The sequence below is a fragment of the Pteropus medius genome, unplaced genomic scaffold (assembly GCF_902729225.1).
Source record: "Pteropus medius unplaced genomic scaffold, Ma_sr-lr_union100, whole genome shotgun sequence".
NCBI lineage: Eukaryota > Metazoa > Chordata > Mammalia > Chiroptera > Pteropodidae > Pteropus > Pteropus medius.
Genome location: NW_024342648.1, coordinates 845,229 through 872,543, shown reverse-complemented (window position 1 = coordinate 872,543; position 27,315 = coordinate 845,229). Strand labels below are relative to the sequence as shown.

The 27,315-nt window shown below is 52.7% G+C and overlaps 4 protein-coding genes and 1 non-coding gene across 6 annotated transcripts in view; 1 reads left to right on the top strand and 4 right to left on the bottom strand.

The window, feature by feature from the left end:
* Positions 1 to 1,121, bottom strand: part of ATP6AP1 (ATPase H+ transporting accessory protein 1) — a 7,707-nt gene extending 6,586 nt beyond the window's left edge. Inside the window, exons 1-2 of the mRNA XM_039866964.1 lie at positions 919 to 1,121; positions 542 to 668 (exon numbers count right to left, since the gene is read on the bottom strand). Of these exons, the coding sequence (XP_039722898.1) occupies positions 542 to 668; positions 919 to 1,064 (273 nt within the window). The 5' untranslated portion in view covers positions 1,065 to 1,121. The remainder of the gene's footprint in view (positions 1 to 541; positions 669 to 918) is intronic.
* A 7,147-nt stretch (positions 1,122 to 8,268) lies between these two features.
* Positions 8,269 to 15,695, bottom strand: TAFAZZIN (tafazzin, phospholipid-lysophospholipid transacylase). 2 transcript variants are annotated; one of them, XM_039866982.1, is made up of 10 exons: positions 15,234 to 15,693; positions 15,016 to 15,144; positions 13,973 to 14,018; positions 13,641 to 13,726; positions 10,266 to 10,346; positions 10,127 to 10,168; positions 9,871 to 9,933; positions 9,645 to 9,697; positions 9,166 to 9,243; positions 8,269 to 9,074 (listed from the first exon to the last, which is right to left on the bottom strand). In XM_039866982.1, the coding sequence occupies exons 1-10, from the start codon at positions 15,340 to 15,342 to the stop codon at positions 8,973 to 8,975; spliced, it is 789 nt and encodes a 262-aa protein (XP_039722916.1). In that variant the 5' UTR covers positions 15,343 to 15,693; the 3' UTR covers positions 8,269 to 8,972. The 2 variants fall into 2 exon arrangements, with proteins under 2 accessions (XP_039722916.1, XP_039722917.1); XM_039866983.1 differs by lacking the exon at positions 9,166 to 9,243 and having other exon boundaries at positions 15,234 to 15,695.
* Positions 15,696 to 16,975: 1,280 nt separating this feature from the next.
* On the top strand, positions 16,976 to 22,838 carry DNASE1L1 (deoxyribonuclease 1 like 1). The gene is made up of 8 exons (XM_039866974.1): positions 16,976 to 17,127; positions 19,827 to 20,034; positions 20,394 to 20,482; positions 20,562 to 20,648; positions 21,713 to 21,813; positions 21,952 to 22,064; positions 22,145 to 22,393; positions 22,474 to 22,838. The coding sequence occupies exons 2-8, from the start codon at positions 19,900 to 19,902 to the stop codon at positions 22,606 to 22,608; spliced, it is 909 nt and encodes a 302-aa protein (XP_039722908.1). The 5' UTR covers positions 16,976 to 17,127; positions 19,827 to 19,899; the 3' UTR covers positions 22,609 to 22,838.
* A 1,119-nt stretch (positions 22,839 to 23,957) lies between these two features.
* Positions 23,958 to 26,577, bottom strand: RPL10 (ribosomal protein L10). Its single transcript, XM_039866987.1, has 6 exons — positions 26,398 to 26,577; positions 25,499 to 25,557; positions 25,302 to 25,409; positions 24,940 to 25,078; positions 24,251 to 24,413; positions 23,958 to 24,166 (listed from the first exon to the last, which is right to left on the bottom strand). Exons 1-6 carry the CDS (start codon positions 26,418 to 26,420, stop codon positions 24,014 to 24,016), a joined length of 645 nt encoding a protein of 214 aa, XP_039722921.1. The 5' UTR covers positions 26,421 to 26,577; the 3' UTR covers positions 23,958 to 24,013.
* LOC120605953 (small nucleolar RNA SNORA70) lies at positions 24,462 to 24,596 on the bottom strand. Its single transcript, XR_005653789.1, has one exon. It is a non-coding gene; the product is annotated as a small nucleolar RNA SNORA70 (small nucleolar RNA).
* Positions 26,578 to 27,315: the final 738 nt, after the last annotated feature.

The window sequence follows — 27,315 nt, the reverse complement described above, 5'->3', positions numbered from 1 at the left end:
CTCAGGCTGGAACCAACTGTAGTATGCATAAACCAGCCAATCGTTGCACCTCTACAAGCCTTAGTTTCCTCGGCCGTAAAACGAAGATGATATCAGCTTAGCACGGTATATATGAAGCACTCAATAAGTGGTCGGTTTTCGATTACCTCTATTATGGTCATTACAAGTTAGAATCACAACTCTGCCACCCATTAGCTGTGTGACCTTGGGCAAGTCACTTCCGCTCCTTGGGCATCAGTCTTCTCATCTGTACACAGGGTCGGTAATCCTCACCATGTAGAGTAGGTCAGATAAGTGCTCAGTACCCAGTAGGCATCCAGCCTCTGACCCCTTGCTTCCCCTAATCAAGTTGATGCCATTTCCAGGTCTTCACCATTCCCACTGAACACTCTCCTCCAGGCCTTCCCAAGAGAGGAGCCACACCTCCCAGCAGTTGAGAGAAGGTCACTGAAGCTTCCCTTGGGGAACGGGCCTCAGTGTTCTGGGGAAGGGGGCCTGCCTGCCTCCTGATGACCGAGGGAGAGGGCTGGGGCAGGCGCACCTTGTCCTGCAGGAACAACAGCACATTGCGGGGGCCCAGCTCCAGGGCGGGGTCTAAGTAAGTAGAGAGCTGCATGTCGCTGGTGATGTGGCCCTCGTGGGTGTCGACCGCAGGAGCCCACAAGTCCCTGCCAGGGGACAGAAGAGGTGCTGTCAAGCGGAGGCGCATGGTTTGAAATCCGAAGCCCATGGGCTCCCAGCTTGATGCGTGGGGCCTGGAGCTCTGACCTGGCCGACTCGCTACGGGCCGCCGAGCAAGAGACGGTCTCCTCCGGGCCGTGCCGCTCCTCGCCGAAGACAGCCCTGGACTCGGGCGACGGCACCTCGGCCGCCGCAGCGCGCAGTGCAGCCCGCCCCGGCCCGACCCACCCTGCTCACCGGTCACTCGACCACAGCACCAGCGGCACCTGCTGCTCCGCCGCCGCTGCCGCCGCCATCAGCATCAGCGGCAGCCACCGCATCTGCCAAGGCGCCGGGGCCCGCCGCGTCCCCGTCTGCATCCAAGGCGCCGCCGTCGCCGCCATCACAGCTTCGACTTCAGCCTCCTCTGCTTCGGCCACCGCTGCCACGGCAGATCAGGTGACCGTCGCCCCCGCCCGAACTCCGCCCCGCACCACCATTGGCCGGGGTGCAGGAGCTGGCCAGGGCCGTAGATGATTGGACAAAGTGCATGCCACTCACGGCCACCCCTTTTTACTGATTGGCTGTACGTGTCTCCAGGCGCGCACGTTCCAGGTAGAAAAGGAGGCAGGGCCGAAGTCGGCCAGCTCCCTTAGCCAGGCGGCAGGCTCCGCGGGCTTCGGGAGGACGCGAGGGGCCGGGCGGGGCCAGTGGGGTGCCAGGGAGGGATGTGCTTTACAGGCTCCCACGCGCAGGGCTTCGCCCTTGTTTTAATCTTCTTTCTGCTTAAAATTGCAAGAATGGTTTCTTTTTCCTGCCGATGCACCCTCTGTGGGAAGAGAAGAGAGCCCAGGATAGCATGGAGGAACACCAGCACGTAGGGAGGAGGAGGAGGAGGAGGGTCCAGAAGAGAGATCTAAGGAGCATCAAAGAGAAGGGGAAAACCCAGGGCGAAAGCTTGGTTTCAAGGACATCATGATTTACTATGTCAGTGTCAGCTGCTGCCAGGAAGCAGGTAAGATGAGGACAGAAAACTGTTTCTTGGACTTAGCAACAACCAGAGACTTTGACAAGAGCGAAGTTTGCCTTAAAGAGAAGAGACAGTGACAGCTAGAGTCAGAAGATGGGAGACACCGCCTCAAATGAATTGGGAGACTTTAATCTTTTTCTGTGCCACTTTTTGATCTCTCAGATTGGTGATCAGTAGAAACAAACAAAAAAAAAACCCAGTAACTATAGCCGACAATTGAACTCTTGTTAAAAATATGTACGCTAACTTATTTAGGAGGAAGTGAACTGATGTCTGCAACTTAGTTTCAAGTGCACTAAAAATAAGATGGAGAGAAGTGTTGTTACAAAGATAGGTGTGTGATGAAGCAATGATAGTAAAATCTTAATGGCAGAAGCTGCAGGGTAGATATATGGATGTTCACTGTAAGCTTTTTTTGACCTTGGCGTGCCTTGCGATCATGTTCTCTCTCTCTCTCTCTCTCTCTCTCTCTCTCTCTCTCTCTCTCTCTCTCTCTCTCTCTCTCCCTCCCTCCTCCCACTCCCTCCCTCCCCTCTCTCTCCCTTCCTCTCTCTCTCTCTCTCCCTCTCCCCCTCACACACACATATACTGGGTTGAACAGTGTCCCCCTAAAATTCATGTCCATCTAGAACTTGTAATGTGACACACAAGGAAGAATGCCAGTTGAGGACACAGATTAGAGTGATGCAGCTCCAAACCAAAGAACTCCTGCAGCCACTAGAAGCTGGAAGAGTCGAGGAAGGGTTCTTCCCCAGAGCTCTCAGAGGGAGCAGGGCCCTGTTGACACCTTGATTTTGGACTTCTAGCCTCTAGAACTGGGAGAGAATAAATGTCTGTTGTTTTAAGCTGCCCAATTTGCGATGATCTCTCTAGGAAACTAATATATGTTTGACATTTTTGATAATACATGGAAAAGAAAGTTGAATAATGCCCATTGTCTGCACAGATTCGGGGACATAGAGGCTCACCTACACAGTGGTGAAGTATCAATTGGTAGAACGTTTTTAGAGGATAATTTGGTAGCATCTAACAAACTGTAAAGTGTGTATGACCTTGAATCAAGCAATTTCCCTCTTAGGGATCCATTCAACAGAAATACTCAGCTGAGCACAAGATGCACACATAGGTCCATTTTGGCACCATTCTAGTTGCAAAAAGTTGGGCACTCATGACTAGACACTGGGACACCGTGCCCAGCCACAGCTGCTTCTACCCCTGCCCCTCAAACACCAGGATGTTTGTGACCGGAGCCAGAAGGCTGCTGAAGAAAACCAACACTCCCAGGGCCGTGCCTCTCATGGGTAGAATGCAATCTGCATGCAAAGCCCTCTATGTGGCACAGGAAGGCACACCGGAAAGAGAGGCTAGGTGCTGGGGACCACCATACCATGTACACAATGGCTTCCTCCCAGCCTTGTGTAGTGACTGCCCATCGATCACCTCTACTTATCAGAGAAACTGCTTATGACGTTGTACCTGTCGTTGTCACAAGTGTGGCTCGGATTAGGACCATGGCAATTGAGCTGGAGAGAGGAGGTGAGCTTCACAGGACGTGGTTGAGGAAGAGAGAAGCCAATGATGGCTCTTGGTCTCTCTGAGTTGGAGACTGGGAGATCGGGTCAGTTGGGGACACATACATTTGCAATGTTTGTAGGGCCTTGAGATACTGTGGTTTATGAGATATTTGATCTTCACCCACAGTTTCTGGCTCACGACTCGTCAAACCCTTGGACTTTCCTAAGCGTTGAGTGCGGTCAAGGTGTCTTTCATTGTATTAATGAGGTGACATTGGGAAAACACCATTGGATGAGAGCTGGTTGCCAATGGAGCCAACCGTGTGATTAGAGGGCTGGGACTTTCAGTCCCACTCCCTGACCTCAGGGAGGAAAGAGGGGCTGGAGGCTGAGTTCAGTTGCCGGTGGCTAATAATTTCATCAGTCACGACTAGGTAATGAAACGCCATAAAAACCCAGGAGAACAACTAGTAAATCGGTAATCTAGTAAGTAATGTGTTTCTTGGAGTTCTGTGAGCCGTTCTAGCAAATTAATTGAACCCGAGGAGGGGGTCATTGGAACCCCTAGTCTATAGCCAGTCAATCAGAAACACAGGTGAGAACCTGGGCATGTGACTGGCTTCTGAAGTGCAGGGCGGTCTTGTGGGACTGAGCCCTCGACCTGTGTATCTGATTCTCTTTCTGGACACATCGTGTCAGAATTGAGCTGAATCCTCAGACACCCTGCTGGTTTGTGGGGAAGCAGCCTTCACACACGTTGGAATGGGGTCCAAGAGCCCCATTCGGGCCCCCAAGTGGCAACGTCCAGGCCAGCTCAGGGGAGAGGTTTGTGCTGGAGCTTAATGTAGCCCCAGAAGCCCAGGAGGAGATTGAAGCCCTTGCTCCATGATCTAATTTGTATTTTAAAGCAGCGGTCCCCAACATTTTTGACACCAGGGCCCGGGGCTCCTATGAGAATCAAATGCCTGATGATCTGAGGCGGAGCTGAGGCAGTGATGCTGGCGCTGGGGAGTGGGCCTCAAATACCGATGACGCTTCTCTCGTTGGTCCGCTGCTAACCGCCTGCTGTACGGCCCGGTTCCTAACAGGCCAGAGACCGGTCCCAGTCCACGGCCCGGGGGTTAGGGACCCCTGTTTTAAAGGGCTGATCTGACTGTGGCGACCAGAACAGATTAGAGGGGATAAAAGTGGCAGCAGGAGACTATTGCCATCTGTGGGAGAGAGATGACAGGGGCTTGGCCAAGGTAATGGAGGGTGAAGAGAGAGAGAAGGCAGAAGAGATCGGTGCCTCACTGTTGATCTGGGACAGAAGTTTGACTGGGTGGCATGGTGACAGGACAGGAGCAGGGGCAGCCAGTGGGTGACGAAGGAAGGGATCAGTCCACCGCATGCTCAGGTTCTTCCCTCCACTCGCTCTTGCTCATGGCCTGGGGGCTCAGTTACATTCCCTGAGTCACCGATGTCCTATAGGGCCTACCTGGTAAAGGGCCACAAAAAGGGCCACCACCTCACTACTGCGTTCCAGGTCATTTGAGTTGTTTATCTTTTTCTTATCAATTTATAAGAGTTCTTTATATGTTCTAGGTATGAGCCCTGCATTGGCTATATGTATTACAAATCCCTTCCACTCTGTGGCTGCCATTTTCACTCTCTTAGTGTCTTCTGATGAACAGAACTTCTTAATTTTAATGTAGTCAAATTTACCATTTTTTTTCTTTATGGTTAATATTTTTTATGTCCTTTTTAAAATAAACTTTCCCTGCCCCCAAGATTATGGACATATTCTCCTACATTATCTTCTAGAAGTTGTCTTGTTTTTCAGACTTTTATGTATGGTATAAGGTAGGTGTCAAGTTCTTTTTTTTTCCATAGGCATCTGCAATTGTCCCAGTACCGTTTATGAGATGAACATTCTGCTTTTGCCGTATAGTAAGTGTCCATCTAGCTGTGGGTCACTTTTTGGGCTCTCCATTCCATTCCAGGGGTCAAGTTGTCCAGCTAACACCACACTGTCTTAATTACTATAGCTTCATAATAAACTTTGATACCCAGGAGGGCAAATCCTCCCACCTTATTCTTCTTAGGCTAGTGTTCTTCCATAGAACTTTTAGAACCAACTTATTAGATTGATAGATTATTTTAAAGAGTCTGATTATGGTATTTAACATTGTGGTAAAATACACATAAAAGTTACCATTTTAATCATTTTTAAGTGTACAGTTGAGTGGCGTTAAGTACATTGACGCTGTTGTGCGAGTGTCGCCACCTTGCATCTCTAGAACATTGTCATCATCCCGAACTGAAGCTCTGTCCCCAGTAAACATCAATTCCCCATTCCTCCCCGCCACCCCCACCCTGGCCCCTGGCACCCACCATCCTACTCTCTGTCTCTGAAATTGACTCCTCTAGGGACACAAATGGAATCATACAATTAGTTGCCTTTCGTGTCTGGCTTACTTCACTTAGCGTAATGTATTCAAAGTTCATCCACTTCGTTGCACATGTCAGAATTTCTTGACTTTTTATGGCCGAATAACATTTTATTGCAAGACCACATTTTGTCTCTATGTCGACGGACACTTAAGTTGGTTCTCCCTTTTGGCTACGGTGAGTAATGCTGCTGTGAACACTGGTGTACGAAATACATGTTTGAACCCTCTTGATTAGGTTTCGATGGGAATTATATTTAATCAGTGGATCGATTCTGGAGAACCGACACCTTTACTATATCAGGTCTTCCTGTTCATCATGGGAGCTCTCTCCACTCACTCGCTTAGGTCTTCCTTAGTGTTTTACAATAAAGTGTTTTGATTTTCCTTATATACGTCGTTCACATCTTCTATTAGATTGATTGCTAGGTACCTTGTAGCTTTTGTGAATGGTGTCTTGTTTTAAATTATATTTTCTAATTCTTTGCTGCTGGTGTTTGTATAGAAATGCAATTGTTTTTTGCATGTATTGGTCTTGTAGCTGGGACTCTCTAAAGCCTTATTTCCAAAAATCTGTCTATAAATTCATTTGGATTTTATCTGTAGAGCTACCATCGGCAAATAATGATGGTTTTGTTTCTTTACAATCATTATACCTTTGACTTCCTTTCCTTGTCTTATTGCTCTGGTACAGTAGTTTTGTTCCAGATTTCGAAAGCTTCCATAGCAAAAAAAAAATTGAGTTTTTGTAGGTAGTGTCTATCAGGTTAAGAGGTTTTTGGGTTTTTTTGGTAGACTATCAGATTGAGAAAGTTCCCCTCTATAGTTTGCTAAGAATTTAAAAAATTATGAATATTTTATCAAGTGCTTCTATATCTATTGAAATAATCATATGGGGTTTCTCCTTAGATCGGTTAATATGGAGAATGGCACTTATAAATTTCACAATCTCAGGACAAGTCAAATTTTGCCATGAACCTAAAACTGCCCTAAAATATATAGTCTATATAAAAAACATCAGATTGTGGAAGCATCCGTACAGTACGATATCATTTAACGTTTAAAAACCTGCAAAACAATGTTTACATATTTATGAAGATGAATATGTAGCAAATCACAAGTACATAAAAAATGAAACATTCTACCATTGGTTATAAAATCTGAACTCATCATGAAATGTAATTGCTTTGTTCAAATGGACATAAATTATATACAGGAAGAAGGGATGTTACATTTGAACCTATAAATGTAAACTGGCCAACAGACTGTTTTTACCTATATTTGCATTTGCAAGTGTTTCCTTTTTTACTCCAAGTGATTTTTTTTCCCTTCTGGTCATTTTTACAAATGTTTCATTTTGAATTAGATACACGGTTGCAATCCTCATCATCTTTGAATCTTCTTGCTGGCTCATTTTTGCGGTTCATTTTTTTTCCTTCCAGATTTTGTAACTGCACACAAACTTCGTTTCTTTAAGAGTGTTCTTCTGATTCGGGCAGATTTTGCCGGGATAGCAACATTGTAACTTAACTTGCTTTTTCCACCATCCCTCCCTACGTGCCTGATCCTTTAATCTTTAAGCCTTAGGACCTAAGATTTATCCACTCAGGTCTATAGTCACGGGGACAACAAGTTTTGGTTACATTAAGGTTAATGTCCTAGCTTTAGACATGTTTCAACCCCAGGCCCATTGAGGCAGAACAACAACAGCCCCACGGGCCACCGGGACCAGGCCCCAGGACCAGACTGGATGGCGCCAGGCAGATTCCAGAACTGAACACAATGATCAATTACGCCAGCCCCGTCCAATCGTCCAATCAGTAGCACCCATGCCCTTAGTTTCCATGGCGACTGATTTTTCCCTATATAATCTGTCCTGAGTCTGGCAGAGGGCGGGGTGTCGTCAAGAGCTTTAGCTAGCTTGCTCGAGTCTCCGTGACCTGCAATTCCCTGAAATAAATCCTTACTTTCTTTGCCGCAAACCTGCCCGTATTTCTTCTAGGATTCGCGCACAGGCAAACAGACCCCTTTTGTTTTGGTAACGATTTCTATGCTAGCATTTTCCACATTCTGCCTGACACTGTCAATTTCAGACCTGTTCTTGTTTCTGCTGCCCATTGAACTTCTTTTCCTTATATGCTTGATCTTCGTGAGGTCTTTTTGGTTGATCTTCACCTATGGATGAACTGGGGGCCTAAAGTGAGCTTGCTTTTCTCTAAAGATTTGCTTTGGGCTTCTGCCAGGAGCGCCACCACCTGGATCCACTTTTGCTCCCATCCAAGGTCCCAAGCTCAATCTAGGTGTTCCCCTTCCCACCTCCCACCACAGCACACTGACTGAGCCGTTGACACCTCCCGCCTCCTGGGAACAGCCAGGGGAGGCCGGAACTGCTACTTGCTTCTTCCTACTTTGCTAGCTTTGGGTTTTGCAGCAAGTCCATTTAGCCTTGCTCTGCCTGTTTTGCAAAATGAAATTAATTCCTACTTTTGCAAGGTTCCGGGGATTACAGACAGTGGCAGAAGTCGATGGCTGGTGTGTGCTGAGAGTTCGATGCCCACCTGCTCAAGGACTCTAAGGGTCCAGCCTTCCCGTCCAGAGGGTCACCTCCCACCCCACCCTACAGAGAGGTCAGAGGTTAAAACAGCAGGATGCAGAGGTTTTATTGTTTAAAAAATATGGCGACTCGGCCTCAGGGGACTGGAGTGATGCCAGGGACACAGAAAGGACGGAGAAGTTGGTGGGCCCCAGCACGGGGCCAACGGCCAGGTCTCAGGCCCTTGCCGCAGGCTCCGTCCCATTGGGCTCCACTTGTAGCAAAGGGCTGCTATTCTGCCTGCAGCCTGGGGCTGGCTCCTGCCCGTGGTTCCCAGCCCTGTGGGAACCTCCGGCAGAAGGGAATCTGTGATGAGGTGGGGACCAGCCCCCCCACTGCCGGGGCCAGGCCAAGGGCCTGTGGGCCCCTCCCTGAAGCTCAGGCCTAGCCACGTACCCCCCAACTTCCCTCCCTCAGGACGTAGGCCCTGGGAAAGGACACTTGAAGGCAAGAAGGGCAGAGGCCCTGGCCTAAATCTCCTCCTCCCAGAGTGGTCGAGCGGGAAGAGCAGCCAAGGAGCTGGAATGCTCACCAACTAGGGGAGGTCACCCTTTAAGGGTTATGAACAAATCTGCCTAAAAAACCGTATCTGAGCTCAAAGCATCAGTCCATTCCCCAGCCCCAACTGTGTGCGGGGCGAGATCCCAAAGGCAGCGCTGGGAGCCTGGCGGCTAGGGCTTGGGTCCCAGAGCTGCCTCTTCCCCAGGCCTCAGGAGGCACCTGGGCAGGGGCTGGGTGGGGCCCGCCTATCTCCCAGGCTGCAGGTGGTGGTGGAGCTGCTCCGCCTGGGTCTTCAGGCGCTGGAATTCCTCCTGAATGAAGTCAGTCAGGGCTTTGCGCATCTCCACCTGAGGGGAAGGACTGGGGCTGGCCTGCAGTCCTCAAGGGCCTTTGCCCAGGGAACCCCACCCAGGCCAAAGGCAGCCCGGGGCAACTCACAGCCGACTTATTCTCTGCCCGGAGCCGCTCAAGCACAGGCAGGGCACTGAAGGGCTTCCCGATCAGCACAGTGATCTTCTGCAGGGAGCCGGCCAGGTGACAAGAACAGGGTGAGTGCCCACAGCCCCAGCCACATCGCCCTGGGGAGCCAGAAGCCACGTCCTGCCCCTAACTGGCTTTGTGCTCCGTTGAGCCACTCTCCTTCTTTAAAACGAGGCTCGGTGGCATCTAAGGCCCATTCCAGTCCTTGGGTCCATGCTCTAGATGTCCTGCAGTGTCCCAACCCCAGGGCCCGGCCCTGATTCCTTTGCTCTCCTACTGGCCTTGGTGCCAGGAAGTCCCTATGCGCCACATGGTCCCCCTGCTGCAGCCTCAAGCTCAGCTCCTCCTGAATCTGGCCCCAGTCATGCTGAGTGGGAGACCAGGGGCAGATGGCAGGCAGACAGACAGACTGACGAAGGTCAGCAGCTTCTACCCACCTGTCCAAAGCGCGGGAAGTAGGGCCGGCTGTTAGGAAGGACGTCGTTCATGCCTGCGGCACAGTGGACAGAGGCTGGGGAGCAGGTGCGGGGCGGAGCAGGGTGGCCCCAGCCCCCACCCAGGCACCCTCTCCCTGCCGCCCAGTAGAACACCCCGCAGACACCTCCTACGGAAGCCCGTCTCCCCATCCTCAGACCACAGGCTCGGCCTAAGAGGGACGCTCACCGACATGCCACAGCGGCAGGATGATGGGGTTGAGGTGACACTCGGCAATCAGGCGCCCGATTCCTGCCCCGGGGAGAGGGAAATGGCGTGAGCGCAGCTTCAGTGCCAGCCTCCAGCTGGGGTCACCCCTGCCGTCCCCGTTAAAAGCAGCTCCCCTGGGCCAGCCCTTGTCTGTTCCCTTGCTCCTGCTACCAACACACCCATCCGCCCCATGTGCCATGGCCCGACCGAGCCAGAGAGAGCCAGCAGCCCTTACCCCACTTGAAGCGCAGGAACTCAGAGCTCATGTTCACTTTCCCTATCGAGAGAGATGGGACAGTGGTGAGGGTTTGAAGGGGAGCCGGGGGTCCCGACCATATTCTCGGGCACGCTCTGACCCTGCCAGCCCCACTGACCTTCGGGGAAGATGTGCACCCAGTCCCCGTGGTTGAGCTTCTCCAAAATGAAATCCATTCCCTTCTGGTAGACGCCATCTCCTGCCCAGAAAAGGTCTCTCCTCATCAGTCCCCATTCTACCGGGGCCCCTCCTCCCCTGTCCCTGGGAATGAAGCAACAGCTCGGGGACTTCCTCTTCTCACTGCACCGTCCACAGGGACACCCTCCAACGACTGTCTCTCCTGGGCCCCTCAGTCCCAGCCGCACCGCTGTGCACCTCACCATGACATTCTTTGTTCAATAATATCCTTTAAACCTCTGAGCGCCTGTCACGTGCGAGGTAGCGTCACCATCATCTCAAACTGTCTTCAACTGAAATTCTGGACTTGACAAGTCCTCTACTGATCTCTAACCTTACCTTCTGCCATCGGTCACGCCACAGCCCCATCCGATGAGCCGCTCGGCCACAGGCATACTATGCCCCCGGCAGACCCCTGACCCACGCACCGCCCTCCCTCCCCTGCCAAGCTCTTGGAGCCTTCTTTCTCCTTGGGATGCGCCACCCTGGGGGACTCTACATCTGCTGCCCCTGGCCTGGAGGGTGCTGCTGGAGCAAACCGAGTCTATTCATAACTCCAAGCCTCGCTTGGGCAACTCTGTCCCAGGGGCCCGGCCAGGCCGGTTACCGCCGCCTCGCCCCACGGAACTCCCAGCCCCACCTGCGCCCTCTGCCTCCTCTGTCCTTCCTGCTGGCCCCTTCCTCACAGGACTCCCCTGAAAACTAGACTCTCCATTTGATGGAACATACGAGTTGGGAAAAACTCAAACTTGCTACTGAGGAAAGTGGGGTTGAGGTGCCCCCCATGCTAGCAACGCTGGCCTTGGAGAGGCCGAGACCACGATACGGGACCCAGGCGGCCCCGCGGTCAGCAACAACGCAGACATGGGTGCCTGATGTTGTGTGGGGACAACCTGTGACCACGCAGTGAGAACTTCATCAACCGCGTCCTTACGGTGGACAGAGACAGAGAAGGGGGCGGTCGAAGGAGCGGGGTTGAGTAAGCGTGCTCATTTTAGCCAGTAGGGACTAGAGAGCCACACCGCAGATGGGTAGTGCCACAGGGCCAGTGCATCGGGGACCGGACTTGTAACCTGTTCTCTGTGAGGCTGAGTCTTTGGAAGGTGCTGGTTAGGGCTCCAGAACCTACTGGTGCGACTCAGCCATCCAGCTTGAAATCAAAGTTTAAAAACAATGCTATGCCTTTGGAGGCTCACTTCATAATGTTTAGCTTTTGCAAACACCCTTTCTGCTCACTTGGAGAGCTCGTACAACATTGTTCCGATACTTCAGGTCACATCACAAAGCCTACGCTTCAGGGAGGAAAGGGGATTTTTTTTGGAACACAGAAGCAAAGTGTGCCGGATCCCTCCTTTTCTTCAACACACATTCGGATCTCTGCTGTCCGTCAAACGCGTTTGATAAAAGGCCTGTCCCCATCCACTTTCTCTCCCTGAAGGTGCTTAGGATTAAGGTTTGGTTTCAGGAGGCAGAAGAGAGGAATTGAGACTCGGGCTGGGGTACATGAGCAGAGGCCCCATCTCCAGAGCACGGTGTGATGAACGCCAAGGTCACCAGCCATGACACTGTAGTCTCTCCTTGTGCTCTAGAGGGACAAAGTAGTTTCCAAAAGCGGCAAGAAGAAAGAGCGCTCCGGGCAGCTGTCTCTGGGGAGTAGCCTGAGGGTTTGTGGGCGCTGCAGCTTTTCATTTTTTTAGGTTACTTGATTGTATTTGACCATGTTTTACTTTGATCGACTAGAAATAAAAATACTCCCCCTTGACACCTCTAACACCCTGGATTCCTTCTTCCTCCCTCTTCCAGACCGACCAACCTCTGGGAGGAAGTGCCCACCCCTGCTGTCTCCCTGCCCCTCCCGCCTCCAGCTCCTAGAAGCTCCCGAGGCAAGAAAAGAGCTTCTCCAAGAAAATAGCTTCTCCGGGGTCCTGCTTTGCTTCCTTCCTCTCTGGCCATCGCTTCCTTCCTCTCTGGCCATCGCTTCCTGTTGCCTTGGTGACTTGTCTGTCCTTCTGTGCTCTGAGGTGCCGTTCAGAGCCCCTGCTCTCTCCCTGCTCTTCCATTCTGCAATGTCACTTCTGTTGGTGACTTCCTTTGTGGTCGAGTCCCAAGTATCTTCATTCTCAACCATCTTTTCGAGTTTCAGAACTGCACACTCCACTGCCTCTGGGACTGCACCCTTCCTTGGGTGACAGGCTCCTCAGATAAAGCATGTGCTAAACGGGACTCACCTCCCCTCCCAAGCATCACACTGCTTTCCCCTCATCCCATCTCCCCAGTGGCTTGGTATCACCAGATGTCACCTAGCGTCATCTTTGAGTTCTCTTTTCTTTGCCCCTTCCCACACCCAACCTATCAACGGGTTCGGTCAACCCTGCTTCCAGAGCATATCCCAAAGCTGTCCCCTTCTCAGGCTCTCCACAGTGACCCTCAGAGGCCCAGCTACAATCTTTTGCTGCCAGAATTGCTGTGACAGCCCCTGACCGGGCTCCACGCCTGCCCTGGCCCTGCTCCCATCCACCAGCCTCTGCAGCCAGGATGCCCGCGCGCTCTCTCTCTCAAGCACAGACAAAAGCACATCACTCCCCGATGAGAGAGCAGAGTCCAAAATTCTTAACATGATTATTCCAGAACCTTCACATTTGGCCTGCAACCTGCATTTCCTACCGTGATCGCTTCCAGCATCTAGAACGCTTTTCCTTTCATTTTCTGCCTAGAAAAGTTCTACTTCCCCAGAGGGAAGAGCAACCTGGATTCAAATCCTCGCTTTGCCATCTCGGGCCCCATGACCTTGGGCCAGCGGCTTAATCTCTCCAAGCGTCTTTATCTGGAGAATGGGAACCGAAATGGCCCCTACTTCCTGAGGCTCTTGAGAGGTGCTGGGCAGCCATTCGATGTTACACACCTCACCTCACAAGCATGTTTGTTCTCCCGAACCCTGCAGCCTGTGGCACATGCCACTGCCATCACAGACCCACGACACCACAGTGACGTCAGCGAGTCTCTTAGTAACGTCCTCGAGAGAAGGGGCTGTGAATAATGCCGCCTTGACTTCTAATGCCACAGTTCTAGGTTCGCACAGCCGTCAGGTAGTCAGTCACAGAGACTCGAGCACTGTCCAAGAAGCCATCACTCCTCCAGCAGCCACCGCCACCTCTGCTGCCAGGCTTTCTGTCTCACCTGGGCCCCTCCACTCCCAGTGCTGCCAAGCCAGAGGCACTGGCTACCAGGCTCCCTGTCCCAAGGAGGCCAGAGAAGCCTGCAGAAGCACCCTCCCGCACCCACTGGCCCACCGGCCCCTGCAGGAAGAGCAGCTCACCTCGGCATACGGGCACGCACTTGCCCAAGCTGAAAAAGTGGGAGTGTAGCTCCTTGGTGAAGCAGATGTCTGCGGCTGCAGGAGTCCTGGAGTGGGAACAGACGCGGTCATCCCCGCCTCCCCCGCACCCTGCTTCCGGACCCACCCCGCAAGCGTGATGCATGACAGCAGCGGCACTGGGTGACGGAGGCACAGGAGGGCCTGTGGGGCCCCGCCCCGTGCCCTGCCTGGACTGCAGGATGCCGCCTCCTGGGCAGAGGAGGAGGAGGGCAAATCTGGGCAGAGACAGGTGAGGCCGGCCAGGCCCATGGGAGGGGCCCTCTCCTCCTCACCAACGCATCAAGTTCAGGTTCCAGATGTGGCGCAGTTTCAGGATCCCTAGAGGAGAGGAAAGGCTTCATGCCCCAACTTACCTTGTCCCTAGAGAGCACCGTTTTCTGTCACCCCGTTTCAAGGAATGAAGGACAAGGGCAGCAGCACTACCATTTCTCTATGGCCAAAGTGGCATCTTCCAGAGCCTTGGAGTGGACCCCCACATTCTCCCTGGCTCCTCTCTCTCTCTCTCTCTCTCTCATTCCCCGTATCTCATTAGTCACTATGTCTGGTCTGGCTACCTCCCTGACATATTTTGACATTACCTATTCTTCTAGACCTCTCTCTCCAATGTCACTGCCACCACCCTCGTCTAGACTACTGGATGGCTCTAAAGCCGCCTTCCTGGCCTCCTGGGGTCTGGCTGTGGCACCCCACAGACCGTTCTCTGCCCCGCAGCCATGGTGAGCCCCCAAAAGCTCCAACTACACCAGGTGGCTCCCCACAAGCTGTACGACAGTCTAACCTGCATTCGGAGGGGAAAGCTCTGGGCACCCCCTCTATCCAGACATCCAGGTTGCCAGAGCCAAGCAGCTCCTTGTGAAGTGAGTAGAGCAGGAACTTTTAGGTGGGGAACCGGGTGGGCTCCCAGGTGAGGCTGGATGAAGGGTACAAACCCAGCCTGGGGCAAACCTGGAACCAGGATACAGGTCTTCCAGCCCCTAATCCAGAGTTTCCCTGACAGGTCCTCAGATTTGCTCCCCAGACTCTGTGGGACCTTCCATGGCTTACACAAGCCTGCTGAATCACAGTAAATAAGCTGTCAGACCTTGCCCCGCAGCCATTCCTCACTTCCTCGAAATTTCTGACGCCCTCTCCGAATGGCCTTGCCTGAGAGGATGCTGAAGGGACTACAAATCAAACTGTCACCCCCGAGGCGGGACGCCCCAGAAACAGTAGTGCCAGAGCTATGTGAAGAACCCACTGAGAAGTGGGTTTGTTCGGCTTCTGTCTGGCCCCTTCTCTCCCCGCCTCCTTGTGCCCAGAATACTGGTCTGGGTACCCCAGAGATGAGGGTCATCCATGCAGGACTGGTGATTGGAGACGGTGATGAGGGGAGTGGCTGGGCCTCGATTCTCGATGAGCTCATACAGCACCTCCTTGTTGTGGACGGTAAGGTGGTTCATGTACTCTGGGGGGGAGAGAGAGAGAGTGTAGGGGATCTTGGCCCCCTTCTGCCCCGGGGCCCAGGGCTTCCCCACCCCGGCCAAGCTCACTCACTGGTCCAGAAGCAGCTGTAGGTGCCCACCAGGCCCATGACGACGCTGCTGGCCAGGGTCCAGGTGACCGGTGGCACCGCGGGGAACGGCCATTTCACGTGTAGGGGCATCACCCATACACACCGCCCCTGGCGGCCCGGTGGTCACCCTGCCACGGGGCAGCCTATGGGGCCGCTCTCTAGGTCTGTGTCCTCAACCGCTCCAGAGCCGGGTCCCTAACAGGCCCGCGACACAGACGGGCACCGCAGCTCGGCGCGACAGTGGACTAAACCAAGGTCACCTCGCGGGGCAGGCCAGAGACCGGCCCGGCCCCGCCCCGCTCTCTCGCCACGGACGAGCCGCCACCGGAGTCAGGAGCCAGGTGTCGCGGCAAAGGTAGAAGAAGATGGGCCGGCAGCCGCACTCGCCGGAAAGCGAATCCACGCGGTACCTCGCTTCCCGACCGCCTGTCGCAAAACGCGCTCGGGCCGCCTGACGACAGCGGGGGTGGCCCCGCCCCGCCCCGCGCCCGGCCCCGCGCCCGGCCCCGCCCCGGCCCCCCGCGCAAAGCGGGTTCCCGCTGCGCGCCCCTTTTTGTCTCAATCCACCCGTGGGAAGACTCCGTAGGTAACGAGGGTTGCACAACACGATTCCCCGACACCGTCCAAACTCGGGGCTGGCGGAGCACATTTACTTTAGTTTTTTTTCCCTCTTTATTTTTATTGAGGTAAAATTCATATAACGTAGAATTAACCATTTTATGGTATTTTATAGCACTTTATGTTTTATGTACATCACATTTTTATAGATTACATAATGTAATTCTACATAATCGCAACATTACAGAACTGTACTGTGTGCATGTATAATATGTAACGTAATGTAATATATGTAGCACTATATGTATTACAGTATTGTTATCACTACATTCGCAGAGTTAACACCTCTATCTAGTTCCAAAATATGTTCGTCACCCTCAAAAGAAAGCCCTGTACCCCTTAAGAAGTCTATTTTTTTCTTTTTAAAGCATAATTTTATTGATTGAAAATTTTTTTCCCAACCAACCTGCTCATTCATCACCATCCCCAATCCATTTAGCGCTTGGCTCTGGCAATGGCGACATTGTCCTGATGTGACCACGCTACAATCATCCGGTTAGGACCCACCTCCCACCTTTAGACCCCGCCCGAGTCCCCCAGTTGTCCCAACAGCGACAGTGCCCTTGACTTCTACCATCAGTCCCTGAACCGGCTGTCGCTCACTTTGGCTCTGCAGAGAGCTCAGGAGTGTGCGGCCACACCGTGACGTGGCGAGAAGGCTCTCGTCCTCGGAGGTGCCAGGCTCCCCGCGGGCCTCGTCGGGCGTGAGCTCCAGCTTTTGCGTCTTCCCGCACGAGATGCCGCCTGGAGGCGTCCGGCGGCGGGGGCTGAGCGCCAGGCTTTGGGGAACTCAGTTCAGGATCTACACTCGGGCGCCAGCTCCTCCGCGCCGCCAGCCGTTGGCACAGGCAACCTGTCATTAAGGGGCTGCAGTCGCTCGATCGCTCTCCGTGACTCACGACTCTGTCGTCTGCTTGCGGCCCGGGGCCTCCGCCCCCGCCCGGTCCCCCTAGGGTCGGGGGAAGGCGGGGTCTGGTGGGAAAGCAGACCTGCAGGTCGGCTGTTCCCAGGCTAGGCGCCCAGCCTCCCTGCCAGAGCCGGGATGGAGCTGGGGCCGGGCCTGCCTGCCGGGATGGGCGGGGCAGCCGGCCTAGTCAGGACGGGCGGGGCGGCTCCCTCGGCCCTGACGGGTGGGTCTCAGGCAGCGCTTTCGTCTTTTCTCCTTTCCGGTCCCTGCCAGGAAGGCGCTGCAGTTCCGTGGGGTGTTGCGATCCGCTTACGGCCGAGACCTGCGCGCGGATAAGCCGGTCTACGCAAGTATGGGAGCCCTCCGGGCAGAGGGAGGGATGAAGTCGCCCCCTCCTCCCCGCTACATGGGAGTGGGGGTGGGTAGGGAGAAGGAAGTGAACCCCAGGACTGCGGCCAAGGCCTGGTGGTGTGGGGAGCCGGAGCTGAGCTTTGGGCTGAGGCTAGAAACACGCAGTCTGGTTCTTGCCCTCCACTTTTGTGAAGGTTCCGAGCCTGCCCTTGCCAGCCCAGGGCTGCCCAAATGCCCACATACATCCCAGAATAGGCACCAGGGCAGGAAACCCAAACTAACTTGAGTGACAGAGCAGGTGACTAGGGAGAAACAGGCATCCAGCCCAGCCAGGAAAGTGAAGTAGATAAGCAGAGACGCGATGACAGACGAACAGGGGTGCGAAAGACAGAGGCAGGTAGAGTCTGAGAGAGACAGAAAGTGAGCCCAAGGGGGAAAGTGACAAGGTGACAGAGAAGAGCAGGCAGATACAAATAGAGAGACTTAAGTCACTGAATCAGAGCCACATGAACAGGGAGTGGATCACGGGACTGAGCTCGAAAGAACATCGTCTGGGCGAGTCTGAGACAAAGATAAACCGCGAAGCTCAGGAAGAGGGGGCTCCTGTTGGTAAGATGAACAATAAGGGGCTTGCGAGTGGAGGCGGGGCATGGGAATGGAGCCCCATCACACTCCAGTGGGGTGATTTGGCGTATCTTCGGAAAATTTTAAATGCATACGCCTTTAAACTCAGTAATTCCACTGCTGGGAGCTTATCTTAAAGATAACATCTCACAGTTGGAGAGAGAGATCTGTGCTCAGATGTTTCTTCTAGTTGCTAATGGTGGAAAGCCAAAGTAGAATCCTTGTGCAACTGTTGGTGGGAATGTAAATTGGTACAGCTGCTGTGGAAAATAGTCTGATGATTCCTCAATAAATTAAACAGAGTGTTACCATGTGACCCAGCAATTCCACTTCTGGGTATGTACCCCAAAAGATCGAAAGCAGGAACTTGATGCAGGAACTCGTGTTCACGGCAGCATTACTCACAGTAGCCAAAAGGTAGAAGCAACCCCAGCGTCCATCCACAGGAATGGATGAACGAAACGTGGCTTTTCCGTACAGTGGAATATTAGTTAGCCTTCGAAAGGAAGGAAATTCTGACACATGCTACAATATGGATGAACGTTGAGGACATTACGCTCGGTGAAATAAGCCAGACAGAAAAGGACAAATAGTGTGTGATTCCATCCTGTGAGGTTCCTGGAGGAGTCAGACTCAGACAGAAAGTAGGGTGGTCGACATTGCTAAAACCAAAAGACAACCTACTGAATGGGAGAAGATATTTGCCTATGATACATCTGATAAGGGGTTAATATCCAAAATTTATAAAGAACTCATACAACTCGATACCAAAAAAAAAAACAACAATCCAATTAAAAAATAGGCAGAAGACCTAAATACGTAGAGGACATACTGATGGCCAATAGATATATGAAAAGATGCTCAAGGTCATTAAATCAGAGAAATGCAAATTAAAACCACAATGAGATATCACTTCACACCTGTCAGATTGGCTATCATCAATAAATCAAAAAAGAAGCACTGGAGAGGACGTGGGAACTCTCATGCACTGTTGGTGGGTTTGCAAATGGGTACGGCCCCTATGGAAAAATTTGGAAGTTCCTCAAAAAACTAAAAATAGAACTTCCTTATGACCCAGCAATTCCACTTTTGGGTATTTATCCAAAGAAAAACAAAAAAAACTAATTCATAAAGATTTATGCACCCCTGTGTTCACTGCAGCGCTATTTACAATAGCCAAGATATGGAAGCGACCTAAATGCCCATCAGTAGACAATTGGATAAAGGAGTTTTGGTTCATATATGCAATGGAATGTTACTCAGCCATAAAAAAATAAATGAAACCTTCCCATTTGAATGATATGGATGGACCTAGAGGGCATTATGCCGAGTGAAGTAAGTCTGACAGAGAAAGAAAAATATATGATCTCACTTATATGAAGAATCCGAGGAACAAAAGAAACCGACAAAATAAAAACAGACTCAGACACAGAGAACAAAGTAGTGACTGCCAGAGGGGAGGAGGTTTGGGGGACGGGGTGAAAAAGATGAAGGGATGAAGAGGTACAAATTCGTAGCTACAAAATAGACACGGGGACATAGAGTACAGCACGGGGGATCTAGTCAATATTATTGCAATGGCTGTGTGTACCAGGTGGATGCTAGAGTAATCGGGGGATCGCTTTCAAATTATATAAATGACTAACCATTGTGCTGTATACCTGAAACTAATAAAAATAAATAAATAAAATATGAAATTCACAAAAAAGTAAGATGATTGGTGCCGGGGCTGGGGGACAGGGAACGAGGGGGTCAATGTTTAATGGGGACAGTTTCAGTTTGGGAGGATGAAAAAGTTCTGGGAATAGACGGAGGGATGGCTGCGCAACAGCGTGAATGTGTTTCACGCCACAGAACTGTACACTTACAAATGGTTACGATGTTAAATTCTGTACTATGTTTATTTTACCACAATTAAAAGAATGAGGTCGAGCCATACGTGCCAATGCCAGAAGGTGTCCACAGGAAGAAAGGCAGGAAGTCTGCGACAGTGACAGCTCTGGGATGGTGGTGCTGGGCAGCAAGATGAATATTGCTTTGTCCGTCCCTTAACACCATGTTTTTCTGAAACCAGAACCAAGCAGCTGGGACCACACCCGGGGCCGACCTGGATCCCTCCGGAGGGTCCCAGCAGCCCACACACAGCCATGCACTGCCCAGCCGCGCTCCTGCTCCTCCTTCTGGCTGGTGGGGCCGAGGCCTTTCGCATCTGCGCCTTCAATGCCCAGCGGCTGACGCTTGCCAAAGTGGCCAGGGAACATGTGATGGACACCTTAGTGCGGGTAGGTTCATCACTGTAGGGAAGCTGCTCCCCTGAAGACCATGAGCCAAAGCCCCCAGCCCTGCCAGACCAGGGGGGCAGTCCCAGAGAAGAGGGGACATCGAGAGACATGGGTGCAGAGGCGAAGAGCACAGTCCCTTCCTGTCATTGGCCCGAGTCTTCCTCTGCGAAATGGGTTCGGCGTAGGTTCCGATGGCATTCAGTCTTCTCCCAGGTCCTTTCTAGTCCTATTGTTCTCTGTGGGCCACAGCCAGCACGCCACGACACTCTTGTCCATATCAGTGGCAGTTCCTCAGGGACTCCACCCCGCTCTTGGGGCAGCAGTCACTGAGTGGAACCAGTCTTCCCGGTGTTCTGCAGATCCTGGCTCGCTGTGACATCATGGTGCTGCAGGAGGTGGTAGACTCTTCTGGAAGTGCCATCTCCCTCCTGCTTCGAGAACTCAACCGGTGAGGCAGGCTCTGTGGGTGTAATCCCGGGCCCCTCGAGCCTTATGGCTCCTGACCTTGGGCTCCCCTTTCCTGGCAGATTTGATGGCTCTGGGCCCTACAGCGTCCTGAGCAGCCCCCTGCTGGGGCGCAGCACATACATGGAGAAGTACGTGTATATCTACCGGTAAGCACAGGTGGTGGCCGGGGAGGATTTGGTGCTCAGCCCACTGCGAGGTGGCTCAGAAGTCCCAAAGGGTACATGCCCCTTCCTCCTGGGGCAGCCGTCACCTTCTCACACTTTTCTTCCTCGATGGCTTTATTCTGAGATCTGCCCCTCCTCTGCCTCTCTCCCGTGGAAGCCACTGGGGCTTGGGACAAGTCTGGCTGCTAGAAACAGCTACCTGCTGCTTCTAGAAAGAGGCTTGATGGGGGCCCATCACGAGCTTTGGGTGGACACAGTATCCGGAGACAGCTCTAAGTCCCTGGGAAGACAGCCTGGTGCGGGGAGCCCTTTGGGGATCAAGATCGAGAGGGCAAAGGCGACGGTCAGGGAAGGAGACCTGTTTCTCCATGTAGATGGAATTAGATAATATCTAGAATTCACTCCAAAAGAATGGGAGGACAGAAACATGTCCACACAGGAAAGCTCATAGCAGCATCACTCATAACACCCCAAAATGGAAATGACCCAAGTGTGCATCACCTGATGAATGGGTGAGTAAAAGGTGGTTTCTCCCTCCGACAGAATGTTATTCAGCCGTAAGAAGGAATGAAATACTGACTCATGCTATGCTACAACATGGCTGAATGTTAGAAACCTACGCTAAGGAACAGAAAGAGGATACAGAAGAGCACATATTATTTGCTGACATTCCCATAGAATGCTCAGAATAGGCAAATCTACAGAGACAAGAAATAGATCAGTGGCTGTCAGAGGCCGAGGGGGAGAATGGAAAGTGACTGCTAACGGGTCCAAGGTTTCTTTTGGAGGTGAACAGAACGTTCTAAAATTGTGGTGACGGTTGCACACCCTTATCGATGTACTGAACACCGCTGAATTGTGCATTGAATTGTGCATTCTACCTCAATAAGAAAAAAATCCTAGAATAAAAGGCTGGGAAGGCTGTGCCTACATGAAACAGAGCTGCTGGTGGAAGGCCCCCTTCCTGAGTGCCGGCTCTGATGTTGGCACTTGCAATCCAAGATCAGTGATGTAGGGCCACTGCTTCCTGTGCCTTGGTCCCCCAGGTCACACAAGACTCAGGTCCTGGATTCCTACGTGTACAGTGACGTGGATGACCTCTTTGCTCGGGAGCCCTTCGTGGCCCAGTTCTCTTTGCCCAGCAAGGGTAGGAGGGGAAGGGTGTCTCTGCTACGTGGGAGTGGGAAAGGGGTCTGGCTGGCTTTATTGGGGGCTTGGTCCCCCAGAGGCTGGGTGGAGCAGAGCCAGGGGTGGAAGGGAACCCTCCATATCTGGGGCCTGGCAGTCCTTCCCAGGCTGGTGTTGGTCCCCCTGCACACCACTCCGAAGGCTGTAGGGGAGGAGCTGAACGCCCTGTACGACGTGTTTCTGGACGTCTCCCAGCACTGGAATATCAAGGTAGGGCTGGCCAGATTGCACGGGACGGATGGGGACCGGATGGCAGGGCGGCCAGGCCCGACAGCTTTTCCCCTCTGCAGGACATGATCCTGCTCGGGGACTTCAATGCTGACTGCACCTCGCTGCCCAAAAAGCGCCTGGGTGAGCTGATGCTGAGAACTCAGGCCGGCTTCTACTGGGCGATTGCCGATGGGGAGGACACCACTGTGCGAGACACCACTCACTGTGCCTACGACCGAATAGTGCTCCACGGGGAGCGCTGTCAGAGTCTGCTGCATACCGCATCCACCTTCGACTTCCCCAGGCACTTCCGGCTCACTGAGGAGGAGGTAAAGATTTGAGGCCAACAGGGTCAGAGGGAAGTGCCTCAGCCCCGATACTGACATTTTGTTCCACTGCGCACATCCAGGCCCTCAACATCAGTGACCACTACCCTGTGGAGGTGGAGCTGAAGCTGAGCCAGGCAGCTCACAAGATCCAGCCCCTCGGTCTGATTACTTTGCTGCTGCCACTCCTGCCCCTCCAGCTGGGCCCCGTGGCCTGAATCCCAACCCCCACTCACTGACTGCTGCCCACAGATGTGATGACTGCACTGCCTTCAGGACCGAAACCCTGGCCTCGGTCCCGAAGTAACTCCATCTCTCCACCCCCAGCCCTGCCCTATTGGACTGCAGCCCTCCGCCTTTGCTTTGGCTCGTGTTCTTTGGTTGGGTCTGTGCCTCGCATTTGAATGTGGGAGAGGAAGGCCCCAAGCCCCAAGGATGGAGCCATGGCGCGCGCGCACACACACACCCCTCCCCCCGCCCCCCGCAGTGTCAGAGGTGGGGACTAAGCAGGCTCCAGAGCTGGGGGAGGGGAAGGCTCAGGAGGCAGTGATCTTGGCTAAACTGTAGGGCTTAGAAAAGGGAATCACACAGAAAAAGGGAATCACAACAGATAAAATTATTTCACATGAAAAGGAAACACCTACACATCGAAAAAAGCTATATTGCAAGGACATTACATGTCTATGTCAAAGGGCCATCTATACTGCACATAGGATTCACATAAATCGATATATAGACTAGTAGACCCGAGGGTGGAGATAAAACAGCTCACACACTACTGAAACATTTAAGCTCATTTGTAATTCAATGGGAAAAGCCCTGATGCCTATAGTAAATAAAGCCCACGTTTCTGCCCACTGTTATCTCCACCCTGGCTGCTTTATTCACAGGTCACAACCCCAGAGAGGCTGGTTGCCAAGGCTACAGTTGCAGGAGCAACTATTAGCTACTGCATGAATACATGGTTGCACAGGGAAAGGGGATGATACACTATACATGGTAAAACGTCAACAACGATTGTGTAGGGGTTTTTGGTCTCACGAGAAGTGAGACGATTTCTTCCTGAGATTTTTCAGAGAACGGCTCGGCAAAAACAGGACATCAGAGTTGTTACAAGTTAGTCACACTTATGGTTTAGAGGAATCTCCTCGAGGCCAAAAACAAAGGTACTTTTCAACTTCAGAAATGGCTATAAAAATTACAAAGCCGGGGGCATCTCAGGGGCGGGAGGGAGGAAGCGCTGCATGCATTCCAGGCTCTTCTCCAGGTGCCTCAAGCCAACCCACCTAGCAGCACCCTCGGGGCCTATTCTTGCCGCTCCGCTCGCTCCCCAAGGACACCTCCGGAACCTAACACTGCTCTTACAAGAAGAGTAGCCCTGGCACACAAGGTTCCACGGGCTGAGGGAAGCTGCATAGCATCTATCCGAAGGTCTCTTTTGTCAAGCCCTATGGGTGTTTGCTCACTGGCTCTGCTAAACTGTCAGCCTTTTTCGGAAGAGAAAGGCTAGTGTGACGCTGGGGTTCCCAGAGGCTTCCCCCCCTCCTCCATGAACCCAGAGGCAGAGACAGACAGAAATAAGGATTTATTAGTGGAAGAGTGGGGGGAGAGCATCGTTAAGACTCATGAGTGCAGGGCCCGCCATTTGTCCAGGGGGCCTCGATTAGGGATGTATTTGACCCCACAGCCATCTGGGATGAGCCGCTTTTCAGCCACCATGTCTTCAAACTCATCCGCATTAAACTTAGTAAAGCCCCACTTCTTGGAAATGTGGATCTGTGGAAAGAAAAAGGATTCAGTCAGGATGCCTGGGTTCGGGGCCGAGGAAAGGCAGGACATCAAAGCTGCAGCGCTATTTACCTTCTGACGGCCAGGGAACTTGAACTTGGCCCTGCGTAGCGCCTCAATCACGTGCTCCTTGTTCTGCAGCTTGGTGCGAATAGACATAATTACCTGGCCAATGTGGACTCTGGCCACTGTGCCCTGGGGCTTTCCAAAGGCACCACGCATACCTGTCTGGAGTCTAGATTAGAAATAGCATGAGGTCAGACATGAGTATCCACCAGAAAAGGACTGTCTCCAAGGTCCCTTAGAACAACCCATACAGACAATAGGCTGCGCACACTACCAAGGATGCTGCTGTTTGCAGCCATTGCACACCAGGCCCCTATGGGGAAAGGAGCACAGTCGGCTTAATTGGCTGCAGTGACTTAAGACTAGCCAGGATCCCTGCAAGGGGCCACTGGGCTCATCTGAAAGCCCCTCCTCCCAAAATGCGACTGCCCCAGCAACCTACTTTCTGGCAGATGGCTGTCATCAGGCTCAAAGCTACTCCCTCAGGAGGACCTCCCCCCAGCTAACGCCCTTCTGTGTTTGTTTCTGGGAGTCAAGTATCCAATCGAAACCTTGCCAGCCACTGGCCTGGCTTTGCTATCGGCGGTTGAGTCTTTATTTAGGGTCACCCCCTCTTTGCCCTGATATAAGAATCAAGTCCATCATAGAGACCCTCAAGTTATGGGAAAACACTCGAGACCCAGAATATAGCTCACCTGTCAGCCCCAGCACAGGACAACATCTTGTTGATGCGAATTACATGGAACGGGTGGAGCCGCACTCGGATATGAAAGCCATCTTTGCCACAGCTTTTCACCATGTACTTGTTGGCACAGATGCGGGCAGCCTCCAGGGCTAGGTGGGGAAAAGTAAGGCAACAGGATGAGACAGGAGGCATAGAGGGAACATAGATGTTCCCTCAGGGAACATCTGTATTGCCTGGGTGAGTTTCATTAAGAGACTCAATTGGGTGCCCATGATTAATGAACCGGTAATTCTGGTAGAGTGGGCTCCAGATTTGGCTGGGGGAGCACAGAGGAAGAACGAGATGAGATTAACAAGGAGCTCTGCACCTTACCTTCGGAAGAGAGCTGCTCATATTCATCTGATACCATGTGGCCGCAGAGTGGGAATTCATCCACTTTTGCCTTCTTCCGCCCCAGGTCAAAGATTCGGATCTTGGCATCTGAAAAGAGCTAGGGTAAGTTGTGTGGAGTGCCACGGGCGGTTGCGTCAGCAGAGCCAAACCAGTTGGGGCGCTCTTCCACTACTTACCAGGGACACCTCGGCAGAAGCGAGACTTTGGGTACGGCTTGTTCTTACAATACCGGTAACTGCAGGGAGGGGAAAAACCCAGGTTTGCGGGGGTCCACAAGGGACCTTGACAATAGGCACTGAGAGCTCCCTTCAAGACCAAAGGAGGGATGGGAATGGTGTGTGGGGGGTGACATATGTTAATCTATAACCCGCCTCCATTCCTGGAAATTGGCTCTAAAGCACGACAGTCAAAAAGAAAGTGGCCCAAAGTTACAGGACGACCATGTGAGAAACATAAAAGCAAAAATATCTTGACGCCTTATTGGGTTTTAAGCTTCCAAGAAGGCCAACACCTGGAAACGGATTTTCCCAGTTAAAAACATCTGTCACTTCAAGGCACTGCGGACTACAAATCTGCCGCAGGCCTAACAGCAAAGGTCATGCAGTCCACCCTAAAGACTTTTGGGCACGTGGCATGTCGCCTCCGAGCCACGTGAAGGAGTCCTCGCGCCCCCTGCAGGCCACGCGACGCATCCGAACCCCTATGGCACGTAGCCAGGAAAAGACAAGAATGGCACACAAAGACCCAGAGAAGACAGCCTGAAAAGGAGTCCCATTTCCAAGACAGAGGGAGGGATGCAAGGCGGACGTCACTTCCAGCCTGAAAATAGCACAGCACACGCAGTCCAACATCAATGTAACAAAGAGGGGAGGAGGGCTTCAAGAGCGGAATTAAGTTTTAACAAAAAGAAACATGACATAAATCAAGACCTAAGCGAACCGGGAAGGTACCGGGGAAGATTCTTCAAAGGAGAAAGCCACACTAGGGTGGCCCCACCCCACGGTTGCTTTCATGGGACAAATGCAATTCTCTCCTTCATCCCACAGCAGCGAAACTGGATGGATTCGGCACTCACCATCGCGCGGGTCGGCGGCCCATGATGGCACAAGGATCTTCGGTGGCTACAATGAAACAGAAAAACCGGAACAGAAGATGAAGACAGGCCTCAAACTACAGTAGACAAATACCAAGGGCACCGGACGAGCTTTGATCAGCACTTACTCACCACGCCAGAGAAAAAGAGGCGCTCCCGCCCCTACGTAGGCCTTATATAGTCGGGCTGTCTTCACAAGTAGTAACCATAGAGTCCCCGTGAGGGCGGGGAGACGCTCTGTCACACTCCCAGACCATAGATGCGCTGGTGTTCTGCGCATGGGTACGGGCTGAACCAGACACATGCGCAAAGCAAGGAAGCGGTTTAGTACCGGACCGCTGAAGCCAACTGGCGAATGGGATTTCGCCACATCGACACCAGAAGGCCGCTTCCGTCTGGCCATCATGGGCGTAGAACTTGGCCCCAGGCTTTGCTGTAACTATGACGTGTGTTCCTAGTGTTGAGAGAAGTGAAGTACCCCCAAGTGGGGCTCACAGCGGCCACGCGCATTTTCCTGGGAAGTCGCGGGGCCCAGAATATATCCTTCGTGCCTCCCTCTGGGCTCCAGGGCCGGGAGGGGACGGGCTGTGCCTGGAGCCTTGCCCTGTATTCCTTTGTCGACGGTGCGGCCGGGGCGGGATCCACGCCACCACCCCCTGCCCTAACCGAAGAGTCCAAAACCTGAGTAGCTGTGAGCCCCGCTCCATGTCCCTGAATGAGAGATGTCCCTTGGGAGAGAGGCCGAGGAGACGCCTCCACAGAGATTCAGGGCCTGTTCCACCGGGCAGAGGAAAGAGACGCTGTGCTCCCCATGATGACTTGGAGAAGGAGAGAAGGCTGCGACCCCATTCGGATGGCAAAAAAGCATGGTCATTCCGTCGCCCGCCCCGCCATTAAAGA